This window comes from Rattus rattus, chromosome X, assembly GCF_011064425.1.
Source record: "Rattus rattus isolate New Zealand chromosome X, Rrattus_CSIRO_v1, whole genome shotgun sequence".
In the NCBI taxonomy this organism is placed as follows: Eukaryota; Metazoa; Chordata; class Mammalia; order Rodentia; family Muridae; genus Rattus; species Rattus rattus.
This window is the reverse complement of record NC_046172.1, coordinates 60,034,530-60,048,444: the sequence shown is the minus strand read 5'-3', so window position 1 is coordinate 60,048,444 and position 13,915 is coordinate 60,034,530. Positions and strand designations below refer to the sequence as shown.

Sequence of the window (13,915 nt, the reverse complement as noted above, 5' to 3'; positions counted from 1 at the left end):
GGCGGTCGGAAGCACTGGAAATATTTATAACTCCTCAGGTTATGGACATGAAGTGAATCACACGGCTATGCTAACGTCCAAAGTCAAAGGCCAAAGATAGCAAAGGGGGTTAATACCTCAATCTGGGATACTTATCCATGACAACGGAGGTTCTGGTAGAGGAGGGCAAGTGTGAAGCCACAACTAAGATAGAATTGGGAGGCTAAGCCGGAAAAGGCCCAGACCTGAAGAAGAGACAGGCAGGGGAAAAAAGCCCCTGGCTAAGAGAGATGAAATTGAGGGAAAGGGCCTCATTGTATCTCAGGTCTTAAGCACAAGGAAGTTGAATCAGCCTAGTGTTGCAGGGGGCCAGATTAAAATGGCTTTTACTAGGGCTCAGATGTAGTTCCTAATGGGGCACTTCCACAACATGGGGTTCAGAATTCAAACCCTGGCACCAGGTAGTAGCAAAAACAAAAACCTGTCTCCACCTTTTAAAAAAAATGAAGTAGGTTGAAGAGATACTCCATTACACTGAGAATGGCGGGAATAGCGGGTAACAAAAGAGGGGGGAACACACAAGACCCCAAAGGCTGAATTCCAGAAGCTGACATGAAAGTACAGAGGTTCTGGCATACCTAAGGCCCAGCCTACATGTATTCAGAAATGTGAGATGAGGCCCCTGTCAATCCTTGGTGTGGGGAAATTTACAGACTGAGATCTTCTCACGCTGTTCTTCAGGGATTTGAAGCATGTGTCTGTGAATTGCACTGGGCTACAGGGGCCAGAGACAGGAAAGACGTGGCCTGCAGTAAAAAGACAGTGTCTCCAGGGTCCTCAGGAGAAAGCTCCTTTCTATGTCGATGGAGGAAGGCAGGGCAAAGTTCTTCACGGTTTGGCCCAAAGTCATCCGACGATTGCTCTTTTTGACACAACCCCACACGTTCTTTCCGGGCCTATATTCCTGGCTGTGTGCAAGCTATTTCCACTTGGATGTTCTGCCAACAGCTTAAACTAAACATGCTTAAAGCAGAGTTTTGCTTCCCCCACAAAGCCTCACACCTTCCCAAGGCCTCCAGCTTCACTGCCGAAACCCAACGGCTTAGGGCCAGGCTGCTTGACTGCTACTTTCTCTGGCCCTTCTCTGGCCCTTCTCTGGCCACTTCGAACTCCCTTCCTTTGAACACCAGCTACACTTTTCACTGGATGGCATTTCTTTCCCATCCACCAGGCTGTGGCCCTCTCCCACCTTGCACATGGTCTCTAGAGGTGGCTACCACTGCCCCTAACTGGGCTCTTCCCTCAACTGGAACCACTTATACTTTCTGCCCACATGTGTTCACCATTTACCGCAAATGGGTGTGGTGAAGCATCCATTCTAGTAGAAGGAAGGAAAGTATAGTAGACACTGACGAGAGAGCAGTTGGTAGCCTAGGGGAGTTTGACCTCGAAGGTGAGTCAGAGTTTGCTGTGAATTCCAGCTCTGCTATGTCCTAGCCATGGGCTCTAGGGCTCATTTCACCTCTCTGATCCCTGACGCCTTTCTCTCCAAAATGGAGGTGAGGGATGGGGCTCCCCATAGCATAGCATGTGGAAGGCTCTGGTTTCATCTTTAGCACAGCAATAATAATAATAATAATAATAATAATAATAATAATAATAATAATAATAATAATAAAATCAACGACATAAGGATGTTAGTGGGTTTGTGGGAGGTTGAATGTTAGACAGAAACAGAGGAGGGGCCTCCATTGGACTGGTGTTCCCAAAGAATGGACTGAGTAGAAACATCCAGGTAGATGAAAGACTCCTAGTGGCTGGACCTGTCTGTATATCTTTTTTCTGTTATGCATAAATGACAGGAATTCAAGTAGGGAATCTGCTCAACTGGGCCCAATTGTTGGCCCTCTGCAAACGTTCCCAGGACTACCGTGTTGTAAATAAGAAAGCACCACTAGAATCTACAGCCTCATTAGGGCACTGAAGGGTGACCAGTTATCTCTGTAGACTACTATTTCTCGGGGCCCTTTCCTCTTAGGAACTAACTGATATTGTTCCATTTCTTCTTTTCCATCTTGAAACAAAAACACACACAGGAGCAAAAGCAGGCCTGTCCAAGGCCGCTGGGCTGGCCAGGGTCAGAGGAATGCAGCCTCTCCCTCCACTGAGCAGCCAGGCCAGGCACTCGCTCAGGCTGGCAGCAGCAGGCAAGGCCAGGCCTGGGAGGCTCCAGCACCTTGCTCAGAGGGGCTGGAAAGCACCACAGACATTAGCTCATCACTCCCTGGCAGGGGCCTACTGGTCTGCTATTCTCGCTAGCATCTTCCAGAAGGGGAAATGGAGGCACAGGCATACTTTGAGGGGTTGCAGACACCCAGGGTCCTAATATGGCTTCTGGGCAGAGTCCCCAGATTGGAAAGGGAAGAAGCGTCACCTGGACTTCTTCTATGGGCATTATTTCCTCATTTCAGATTGTTGAGATGCAAGTGATTTTTTAAAAAGGACTTAAGACTACAGCCTCTGATGAGGACAAAGAAGGAGGGTGAAAGGGATAGATGGGTGACCCTAAAACACCCGCACCTGCACTCACAAATGTCCAACTACTCTCACTGAGAACAGGTTTGCCACCAGCACTCTCTCTGCAGTAAGAGGTACTGAGAAAGTCTGCAGCCCCGACACTGAAGGGTTAACAACAATGTTTGGGGGTTGATTATCATGCTTTCCTTCAGAACATTCCTGTTCGCTCAAAATCCTGTTCCATGAACAATTACAACACTTATAATGAGATAAAATGTTATTTTTTATTACTGGGGAAAATAAAGAATGAAAAATCAGAGCCGAGGATTCAGTTCATTGGTACTATCTATGTGAAGGAAGATCTGTGTGACCTCCAGTACTGAACAACAAAATTAAAGAAAGCAGAAACATCATCATCATCATCATCATCATCATCATCATAATATGGAGGGCTGGAGAGAATAATAATAATAATATGGAGGGCTGGAGAGAAGGCTCAGGGGTTAAGAGCACTTTCTTCTCTTCCAAAGAACCCAGGTTTAGTTCCCAGCATCTTCAAGGCCGCTCACAACCATCCACAACTCCAGTTCCAGGAAGCCCAACACCATCTTCTGGCTTTGTGGGCACCAGGCGTGTGTGTGGTTCACATACAGATGCACACAAAACATTCATAGTCAAGACAAAAATAAATACATCACTTTTAAAGCTTTTTAAACAATAAAGAAGAAAAGAAGAAGCAGCAGCAGCAACTGGGATGTGGGCAAAGTCCTGGCCTTGGAGTGAGGAGACCCAGGACAGTGATTCCCCCACTGTGAATCACAGCTTTCCATAAAAGGGAGATAGATGATCTCAGAAAAATGTCATAAAATTAAAAAGAAATATATTTGTGTAAGAGGCTATTTAAGAACAATCTTCATTATGAAAATTTCAAGCATTTACAAAGAAAACATCACAATGAAGCCTCATGCACCTAGTCAACAATTTTCTCATTTGATCTCTCACCCACCCACCCCCAATCTCCTCTGGCCTAAACTGAAATATTCTAAAGTGAATCCCAGATAGGCACCCTTTTCTCATAAATACTCCAATATTAAACTGCTTTATAAATATTTACATTTTTCATAATTAAAAATAATACATGATAGCTGTAGAAAATTTGGAAAATGAAGAAACAATTTATAAAGAAAAAATAGTCATAACCCACCACACAAAGACAAACATATTTCAGAATAATCTATTAGTTTTTCTATGCACATATTAATTTTTAACAAAAGTTGGATCATATTGTATATGCTATTTTTAGGTACCATTTTATTTTAATTATAAAAATAATAAGACCATATTACAGAAAAATGAGTAGAAATTACCCACAATCCCTTAGCAACTAATATAAAGACTGTTAATAGTTCAATATACTTCCTTCCCATTTTTTCAATTTGCATTCATAATTTTACTACAAGTAAAAAATACTACTGATTATGCACTTTTCAAGTTATGAATCTGTTCTAATTGTGAGAAAAACAATGTAATCATACTGCAAAAAAATTAAAAAGAAAAAGAAAAATATTACCCATAATACCACTACTCAGTTATAGTCACTTAACATTTTGGTGTCTTTGCACCCAACATTTTTTTTCTATGTACATATAATTTCAACAAAATTGGTCCCCAATACTTAAGAGGCTGAGACCAAACAACTGAAATTTCGAGGCCTTTCTAGGCTACAGAGTAATATACCACCTCAAATAAACACTAAAAAAGTAAAATTTACTTGTAGGGAGCTTATTAAATATAAATAAGTTTATTAAAAAATAAGCAGGTGTGGTGGTACATGCTTCTAATCCCAGCACTCAGAGGACAGGGCAGGTTGAGTCTGAGTTTGGGGTCAACCTGGTCTACACAGTGAACTCCAGGACAGCCAGGCTACAGAGAGAGACCCTGTCTCAAAACAAAACAGAAACGGAGGAGGAGTAGGAGGAGATGAAGATGAAGATATTGTGCTGATGAGATGACTGAGCAGGTAGAATGAGTGACATCCCCAGGACTGACATGTCATACACTGTGGCAGGTACACGAGGGGACATAGACACATATGTACACATATACCAAATAAGTAAATACAATATAAAGAGTAAGGTATTATATAAATATAGAGAAGAAGAATTCAGAATTATGTCCCTTACTAGCATATCATCTTTTGAGGATTTCTCTGATCATCGCTTTATTTACATATTCATACATAGTTTGAAGCACAGAAGTATTAATGTTGGAGGTTTTGCACCCTCTGCACCCCCTCTGCACCACCTTGGCATCATATTTAGGCAACTTTGTACCCAGGGTCTTTAATTCAATATTCTGTTATGAATAAAAGTTTTTAAAATTAGGATTTTGGAGGTGATGGTTAAAGCACCAAAGAAAACCCCCTGGTCGTGGACCTTTATGGTTTCTGTTATAAACAATTCTTCATATGTGTGTATATTTATATTTATATTTATACCTATATTGTATATAGCCCTAGCTGTTCTGGAATTTTCTGTGTAGTCCAGGCTGGCCTGGACTCATTGTGTAATTCAGGCTGGTCTAGAACTAATGATCCTGTCTCCTGATTAGAATCACAAGTGCGAGCCACTACATTGGCTTTTCTAAATGGACTTCAATGAAAGTGGTTTACAGAGGAGCTGGTAAGATGGCTCAGCAGTCAAGAGCACTCACTGCTCTTGCAGAGGACATGGGTTCAGTTCCCAGCACTCACATAGCAGTTTATAACCATCTGTAACTCCAGTTCCAAGGAATCCAGGTCCCTCTTCTGTCCTCTGAGGGCTCCTGCATACATGTGTTACAAATTAAATCACACACATACACATAATTTTTTTTAATTTAAGTCTGTACTTTTAAACTTTCCTATACACATATTGAGTATATTTTTGGAGACCACTTCTACATTTATAGGCTGACCTATAAAATGTGATTTTTGCCAGGCATGGAGGTAGCCCATGCCTTTAATCCCAGCACTCAGGAGGCAAAGGTAGGCAGATCACAGAGCTGGTTCCAGGACAGCCAGGGCTACACAGAGAAACCCTGTTTTGAAAACCCAAAGCAAACCAAACAAACTGAAAAGCAAACAAACAACAAAAACTCCATAACATGTGATTATCTTTTATTGACTATTTTTATTTCTATTTTTATTTCTGTCATATATAGTCCAGGTAGCTTTTGTTATAGTAAGTGGAGTTTCTTCCTACATTTATAGACGTCTTTCATCCCCCTCTCTGTCTGGTAGGTCAGCAAGTGATATTGAACCTAAAGTGTGTGAGGTCAGACAGGGATGGGGCCAGAGAATCAGAAAGCACATTACAATACTAATCCCAACATGCACTAGCCATTTTACTACACTGTCAGCACCAATCAATCAAGCTAAAGCTTTATTCTTAACACTTACAGACTATGTATGTTTGTTATGATATCCATTTAATAGGGGAACTGAGCACACATACACCAGCCAACACAATCGATTACCCTAAGACCACACAGCTAGCAAATGGCCAGAGGAGGGATTTAATCCAGGCAACTGATCCCTGAACCTTTACTACCGACTGCTTCTTTGCCCTCCAAGGCAGCAGAGTGTAAGGGTGTAGTGTAAAGCTGCAGCCAGTCTCACCAGGGTCAACTTTCCGTTCCTTTTGCCCGTGCCAGCTTGGGCACCTCTCTGAGACTCTTTCCCCTTTGGTAGCCCAACCTCATAGGGCTGTCTTAGGAGTAAAGTGAGATGATGGAACAGAGGGGACGGTGATGCCTGGCTTGTGGCTAGCATTTTTTGCTGGGTGAGCATTTCTTCTACCTTGGCTTCACAAGGGTAGGGTCTAGTTGCCAACTTGGAGAAAAGAGTTTAGCGGAGCTCCGAGATAGTCAGGGGCACCGGAAGTCAGAGATCCAAGGCGTGTTTGCCTAGAAATGCAAATGCTTTCTTTGCTCCCTCTCAGCCTCTGCCACTAACCTCAACAACTCCTATTCCCCCAAAAGGAAATGGGTGGCTTTTCTGCTTCAAAGCTGAGTGCTTAAAGCCCTTCTCATTCCTACTCCCTGGAGGTAGCCAGTGGAGATGAGAGGAAGTCACCGGTGGTGTAGGGGGCTTTCTGGAACTTGGGCATATAGAAGTGTGGTGGAGGGCACTCCTTTTTTGCCCTTCAATGGTCCGGATGGGGGAGGGGGCTAGCTGTTGAGCAACTGCTCCGGAGACACTCCAGAAGCTGAGATGAACATATGCCTCTTTCTAACAATTGGCCTGGGAGCCATCCAATAGATGGAGGGCGGATCCACAGGTCCGGGATCCGGAGCCTGCAGCCCAGCTGCATCTGCAGTTTACAAACCAGCTCTAGAGTCCAACCTGAGGAGAAGGGGGCAGGTCAGGGGTCCAAATTAGCAACTGTAGTTCAAAAGCCTAAGTCCACTTTTTCTCCACTGCTTGCTTTCACAAAAACTTTTCTCATCCTAGGCAAATACCAATGAGGCTTTGCAAGGGTGCCTTGCCTGCTACCCCAGTAGAGCTTTGGGGTCCCAACAGATTGTGCCTTTTCTTAACAGGATACTAGGCACAACCCACAATCCAAGTGAGACCGTGTAGCAGTGGTGTGGGGAGTGTGGTTGTTACCCGGGTTTAAGTTGGAGCAGAGTGGGAGGGGGCAAGCAATTAGCAATGAAGAGAGGCAGATTTCCAGCCTACCAGGGGGAAAGGGTTTCCCTGATTATCCAGGGTACTCACCCCAGCTTCCTCCAAATGCCAAAGAAGGGCCTAATTCTGTCCCTCCATTTGCGCCCCCTCTTTGTCAGCAAGCCGGTCATTTCATCCACAAACACGACTCTGTTAGAAGAGCAAATTAAGGACACTTGCGAACCTAAAAAAAAAAAAAAAAAAAAAAAGAAAGAAAGAAAGAAAAAGATCTTCAGGTCTTCAAAGCCAATTAAAAAGACACAAGACACAGACAGTGAAAATGACTCTAACATTCCTCCCCGCTTCCTTAACATCGTACTTTTTCAAAAGACCATGTTTTCCAAACAGTATAAACTGAATTGTAGAGGGAGTGGGAGGGGATAGGATGGGAGTGGGGGAGGGCTTCATTAGAGGGGGATAATCTTGGTGGCCTTCCTGCAAGGGGTGAGGTGAGAGTTTGGCCACAGGAACATACCTTGAAAAGAGAAGCCCCAGGTCTCTTTCAGTAAGGACAATGTACCAACAAGAGATGTGCTCTAAGTGAAAAATGTTATTCTTGCTAGATGTGAATAATTATATAATCATAATAAAATAACCTGGCATCGTGGGAAGGCAAGAGGAATCTCTGCGAACTCTGTGGCAAGCTTTTCGAACCCGCTACCTGCTCTTGGCTTTTCCGTGAGCCACGTGAGTTGCATGCATGCACCTAGCCCCACGGTCCGGTAGAACAGCATTTCCCAGCGTCGTTGCATCCTGCCAGCCTCCTTCTGCCCTGGATAACCACAGGACAGAAAGCCTTGAAACCAACCTTGGGCCTTGAGGGAAGCCACCGCTGCCATATGATCCTTCTAAGTGCCCCTGAACAAAATGTAGGGAGTTTGGGGGGCAAGGGATCCTCCAACCTCGGCCATTCCACGACGAGACGACATAGCTCAAAGGGAGCAAACCGGCTCAGAGGAAGCCCTGCAGAAAACTAAGAGCCTTGCCTTGCCTACACCGTCCCGTGTGCAAGTGCAAGTCCCTCTTCTGATCTTTCCCCTCTCCCAACAGCTCCTCTCTCTCTCTCTCTCTCCTCCCTCCCTCCCTCCCTCTCCTCTCTCTCTCTCTCCCCTCCTCCTCCCTCCTCCTCTCTCCTCTCTCTCCTCTCTATCCATTGAAGCCCGTCCTAGCGACCCGCTTGATTTAGGTCAGAAAACAGACACTAACAGCTCTCCCTCGCCTCGGTGAAATTACTAAGTGGAATTTATTGGGCAAGTCCATGCAGGGTGGTGGGGAGAGCCCACGTCCCAGGTTCGGGCTGCCACCAGTTTTAGAAACACAAGTATGGGCCAAGGCACTAGGCGAGAAGTGACCATAATCAGGGACCATCAGCCCCACCCCGGTAGCAGCGTCGTGCCCCCAGGGCTGAGGGACAGGAGGGGACGCACGCACTCTGTTCCCTAGCCCGCCCTTTGCTTTCACAAGATCCACGGTGACTGCACCAGCTCGAGCGCCTTTAAAGGGCCACACACGCCAGCCACTGCTATAAAATGTTCCCGGCGGCACAGCTGCAGAAGTGCGCTGCTGAGCTGCGGTGAGGAGACTCGCTCCGCCCGGCTGCTCCTCCCACAACCTATCGGCGCGGGGCTGCTCCTGGCAAAGAGGACCAGACGCGAGGAAGGCACAGCACCCGCTCGGGCCCTCCGTAAGTATCCAGTTCAGATTTTGCTACCAACTCGCCCACGAGCCAGGACATGTGCTAATAATGCTCTAAGCCGGTTATTAAGACGTGAAAATTGGGGGAGAGGGAAAAAGGGGAAAGGGTCTGTCCTTCCTGGGATTCCTAGCCGAGGCCAGCCTGCTGCTGTGTGCTTGTGCGCCAGGGCTCTCCGGGCGGCAATGGGGGCTTAAGAGCCGGGTCCCCGCGCTGAGAACCAAGCGTGGTGGCTGTGATCGCCACCGCCCCGGAGTCCGGGCGCCGAAGCTGCGGGCCGGCCCCAGCGCGGGTAGGGGCTGCACGGCGCTGCCCGGTGCTGCCCGGTGCGCGGCGCGGCGCGGCGCGGCACAGCGGTGCAGGCTTTTCCCAGGCGCCCTGGGGTAGGGTGGCCTCCCGAGCGGCTGGGGGCTCTGAAGAGAGCGGCTCGTGGCGGCGGCGGCGGCGGCAGCAGCGTGCGAGCCAAGGGGCTCGGGGCTAGGTCGCTTCGTCCGCGCCTCAGCCCCTGTGAGCTTTCCTCTCCCGGGCAGGCAGCTTCGCGAAGGTAAGCCGGGCCGCCCGGCAGGGCGCTGGGCTGGGCAGCAGGGGCCGAGGGCGCGGGCGGCGGCCAAGCCGGCCGAGGGGCCGGGGGACTTGTTTGCTGTTGGAGCTGCGGTGCAGGGGGCGGCAGCTCCGGCCGGCCGGCGGGACGCGGAGCCCACTTGTCCCGAGAAACCCGCAGCAGACCCACTCCCGCGCCCGCGCTTTCTCCAGCTCTGCTTCCCTGACTTTGCCTATAGCCGGGACTGCATCAGGCCGCTCGGGGGCCACACAAAGCTCTTGTTTCTTTGGGGGCTGGAGGCGAGAAGGGCTTCTGGCTGAGTTCAGCCGAGCTGCGAGGTGGAAGTTGGAACATTCGGGCAACTTGCTTTCCCTACGCAGCACGACCCCCCCTCCCCGTGCACACGCCCCTCTCGAGGGGAAGCAGCCGCGCGGCGCCCAGCCCCTGCCTCGCCGGGCGCCTGATCAGGGGTGGGACAGCTAGTCAGGGCCACGCCACTTTTAGCGTTGTGACCTTGGGTCAAGTTATCACACCCCCCGTGAGCACCTAGAATCTTCGCTAGCCAGCTGGGAGCAGCAGCAGCATCGGACGCTCCGAGGGCGCTCGGAAGTGTCTGTGAGGCGCGCGAGCCGCTGGCGCCAAAGTGCGCCCCCGCGCGCGGAGACGCTGCGGGTCCCCAAAGTCGCGCTGACGCGGAGACCCCGTGCTTCGTCGCCTGTCTGCCTCTGAGCACCTGAGGTAACAGAAGCTTAGAGCCCTCCGGCACTGGTGCTCGCGTCTGGCGTGCGGGGCTCCGTCTGGTCAAGCCCGCGCCCGTGGCTCTTTCCGGGCGCGTCCAGGAGGCCCGGCGAGCTGTCCGTAAACAACGGGCCTTTAGTTTTCAGGTGGCGAGTCTGGCTGGGCTGCTTGGAGCGCGAACAAGCCTAGCCGCAATGCTTGGACATGTAGATTTCCCAGTAGCAATGGAGGTGGAGTATACCGGTTGGTGTCATTTTTAACTTTTGCTCTCAAGACAGGTTCGAGATTTCCTCCCCCCCCACACCTGCCGCTCTCTCCCTCCCTCTCTCTCTCCCTCTCTCTCCCCTCTTCTCACCCTCCATCAGCTTGGGCGAGGGCCTTCTCGGAGGGCGGCCAGGCGGGGCCAGGCGGCGGGAGGCAGGAGGCGCGAGCCGCGGAGTCCGCACTTGTTGCGCGGCTTTTTTCCGCGGAGCCTCGCCGCTGCTTCGCGGCCGTCACTTCGTGGCTCCGAGCAGACCCAGACACCCATGAACCAAGTTTTCTCCCTCAAATGGACGGAAGGGTGGGGTAGGAGGCAGAAACTGAGGTTGTTGGGTGGGGGTGGGGGGATGCAATGGCCTCTTAGACGGGCTCCGAGCTTTCCCTCGAGAGGCGCGGGCTGGGGAGGCTCGAGGGAAATGTTACAAGGGCCTGCCTGGGGAGCCGACACCAGACCACACGCACTTTCCTCATATGCCCCCCTCCCATTATTGTTGCTCTTGGGATTTTTCTTTTGAACATTGGGGTACGGGTGGCGCACGGGAGAAAGAAGATGGATACGAAGGTGAAGCGATGAGGAACTTGAAATAGTGTCAGTGCTGGCCCTCCTGACGAGGAGGACGACGACGACGACACGCGCAGTAGCGTGTTGAAATAGATAGCTGAAATATCCTAGGGTTGCCTCTTCAGTCAGCAGTGGTGCGGGACCCAGCAAGTGCCCCCCCCATGTTTTCTCTTTTGCTTCTATCCTTTCCCCCAATAGGCTGACGTTGAAAGGGGAAAAAGAGGGGGATAATGGTAACTTTAGAAGCCAGCACGCTCTTAATAACCACTGGGGGTAACAAGGAGGATAGAGTCGTAGCAAATTCTATCCCCTCTGAGAAATGGCTCAAGATGATAATGCTAGAACATGTGAGGCTTATAAAAACACACTTTCGGGAAAACAAGAATTTTTAGTTTTCTGAGTTTGAGATGGATTTTGTTTTGTCTTGTTTCCCCCCTCATTCTCTTATCTTTTTGGCGTTTGGGCCAGAGAATTGTTTCTTTAGAAGCCATCTGAGCAATTTCAGGTATGAAGATTTGGCCAACAGTCAGGAGAGGCCTGTGGCATAGGACTGTTGATGCTGCTCTCCAAACTGCTGCTGTTGCTTCCCTGTTAAAAAACCATGGGATTTCCCCTCCAGGAAGAATCCTTCTCTCAGCCACACATGGGTGTGGCCCAGGTTAAGGGCTCTGGGACACCTGTCCTAGGAAAGCCCAATGTGAGAATTGTAGGAGCTTGAGACATGAGGAACTGAGCTATTCCCAGCTTTTCTGTGGCTCCTGCTGCCATGGGGCCTCCAGAGCACCCTGATCTGCTGTCTTCTTGTAGGCATGGCCTAAGACAGGGCTTTGGAGTCTTCCCTCTCCAGAAGTCTCATGTTTCCCTGTTTCGTTGAAGACCTGGATGCTAGTGGTCTATTGTCATGGTGTACTGCTTTCTTGGGGACATGCATGCTCTCAGAACCAGAAAACAGTGCCACCCTTACCTCTGGACTCTGAAATAACCTGTATGAGTAAATGTTCACACGTCCTCTCGGCATTGTGGGTCACTGGCTGAAGAGAGCATGGCCTCAGGGCAGAGTTGCAGCTCTGTCTCCAGGTGCTGGTTTGAGTTTAACCCTATCAGCATCCTTGTGTAGCTGAAAGGATTCTGACTTCGAATTTTCTAGTGCTTCCTTCACCTTTATTATTTCTTCTCTTTTACTTGCAGACCAACAGCCCCAGCTGGCGACATCAATTCCCGCCGATTTAACGGACTTCTGCCTAGACTCTGAAATGCCAACTATGTCGAGGCCTGCACTGGATGTCAAGGGTGGTACCACCTCTGGAAAGGAGGTGAGTTTTGACATTTTACAGATAGAGATACTAAGGCATGGAAAGATGGACGTTAGGGAAGGAGGTCACACACCAGGCCTTCCTAGGTGTGGCCTATAGCCCGTGTGCTTTGTCTGGGAGAAATCAGAATAACTTGTTCAAAGGTGGTTGACTCAAGCTCACTAGGGGTATTGAAAGAGACAGCAGGAAGTGGGTCAAAGAAGCAGAATTGGAACAAGACCACTGTGGTAAAGAGATTATAGTGAGGCTGAGAAGGAGAGGACAAGGTGCCCTTTTAGACAGGGGAGCCAGAGTAGCAGGGGATGGAGGCCCACTTCCAGTAATGTATTCTCCAGTTCAACAGCTAGGGTCTAAACTTAGGAATCAGAACCACAGTAGCAAAAGAAACCTAACTGTCCAGGGCTCTTCCTACCACCTACCCACTAACTCCAAATATAGATCATTCGGAAGCATTCTAGATCCCATGAACACCAAAGGGAAAACCAGGAGGATGGCTACTATGGTGTGCCTTTCTGTTTTCCAGGATGCCAACCAGGAGATGAACTCTCTGGCCTACTCTAACCTCGGGGTGAAAGATCGCAAGGCAGTGACCGTCCTGCACTACCCCGGGGTCACCGCAAATGGAGCCAAAGCCAATGGAGTGCCCACTAGCCCCTCTGGATCATCAACTCCAACCGGCTCTCCTACTGCCACCCTTCTACCAAACCCCCATCCTTCAACCTGCACCCCACCCCTCACCTGCTGGCCAGTATGCAGCTTCAGAAGCTTAATAGCCAGTACCAAGGAGCTGCAGCGACTGCTGCTGCTGCCCTGGCTGTACCAATCCAACCAGGAGAGGATGAGCCCCTGCTAAACTGGGGCACTGCAATCCAGGCAGGAGCAGGGGGATCACCCGGATCAGTCTCCCCTGCTGGTGCCCAGAGCCCTGCTATCATTGATTCTGACCCAGTGGATGAGGAGGTGCTGATGTCTCTGGTGGTGGAATTGGGGCTAGACCGAGCCAATGAGCTTCCCGAGCTGTGGCTAGGGCAGAATGAGTTTGATTTCACTGCAGATTTTCCCTCCGGCTGCTGATGCCAAGTGCCCCTAAAAAAATGAGGAAAAAAGCCACCAGTTCTGTTGTAAATAAAAGTTAACTTGCAAAGAGAGAACTGACTGGTGTGTTCTTCATAGGGGTCTAAAGTTGGGGGTTGCAATTCTGGGGTTGCAAGAGCCTGAGGGGTGTAGAAAGGGCTGGCCCAGGTGGCCTCTGAACTGCTGCTACCACCACTGCCCTTATCTCCTCAAGAGTTCTGGTACTCAGCTTTAATTTTCTAAGATTCCACAAACACTGTCCTATTGAAGGTTGGGCACAGGAGCATGTGGTGGCCAAGGTATTTTAGGAAGACATGCTGCTTCAAATTTGCAGCTTCTTGCCATCGCACATCATTAGCCACGTGGCATATGCTCCCAACTCTAAAAGCCAGCAATCCAGGGTTACATCAATGGGTCAATAGTTAAAAGCACTTACTGCTTTTGTGGAGGACTGGGGTTCAGTTACTAAAGCATCCATGTGGCTGCTGACAACCATCCGTGTTTCCAGTTCCAGGGGATCTGATACCCT

The 13,915-nt window shown here is 49.3% G+C and overlaps 1 protein-coding gene across 1 annotated transcript; it reads left to right on the top strand.

Moving 5' to 3' along the window:
• The first annotated feature begins 10,238 nt into the window (after nt 1-10,238).
• On the top strand, nt 10,239-13,460 carry Cited1 (Cbp/p300 interacting transactivator with Glu/Asp rich carboxy-terminal domain 1). Its single transcript, XM_032889800.1, is given in 4 exon segments — nt 10,239-10,419; nt 12,188-12,312; nt 12,836-13,001; nt 13,004-13,460. Coding segments are annotated over 4 exon segments (723 nt in total). The 5' UTR covers nt 10,239-10,370; the 3' UTR covers nt 13,387-13,460.
• The last annotated feature ends 455 nt before the right edge of the window (nt 13,461-13,915 follow it).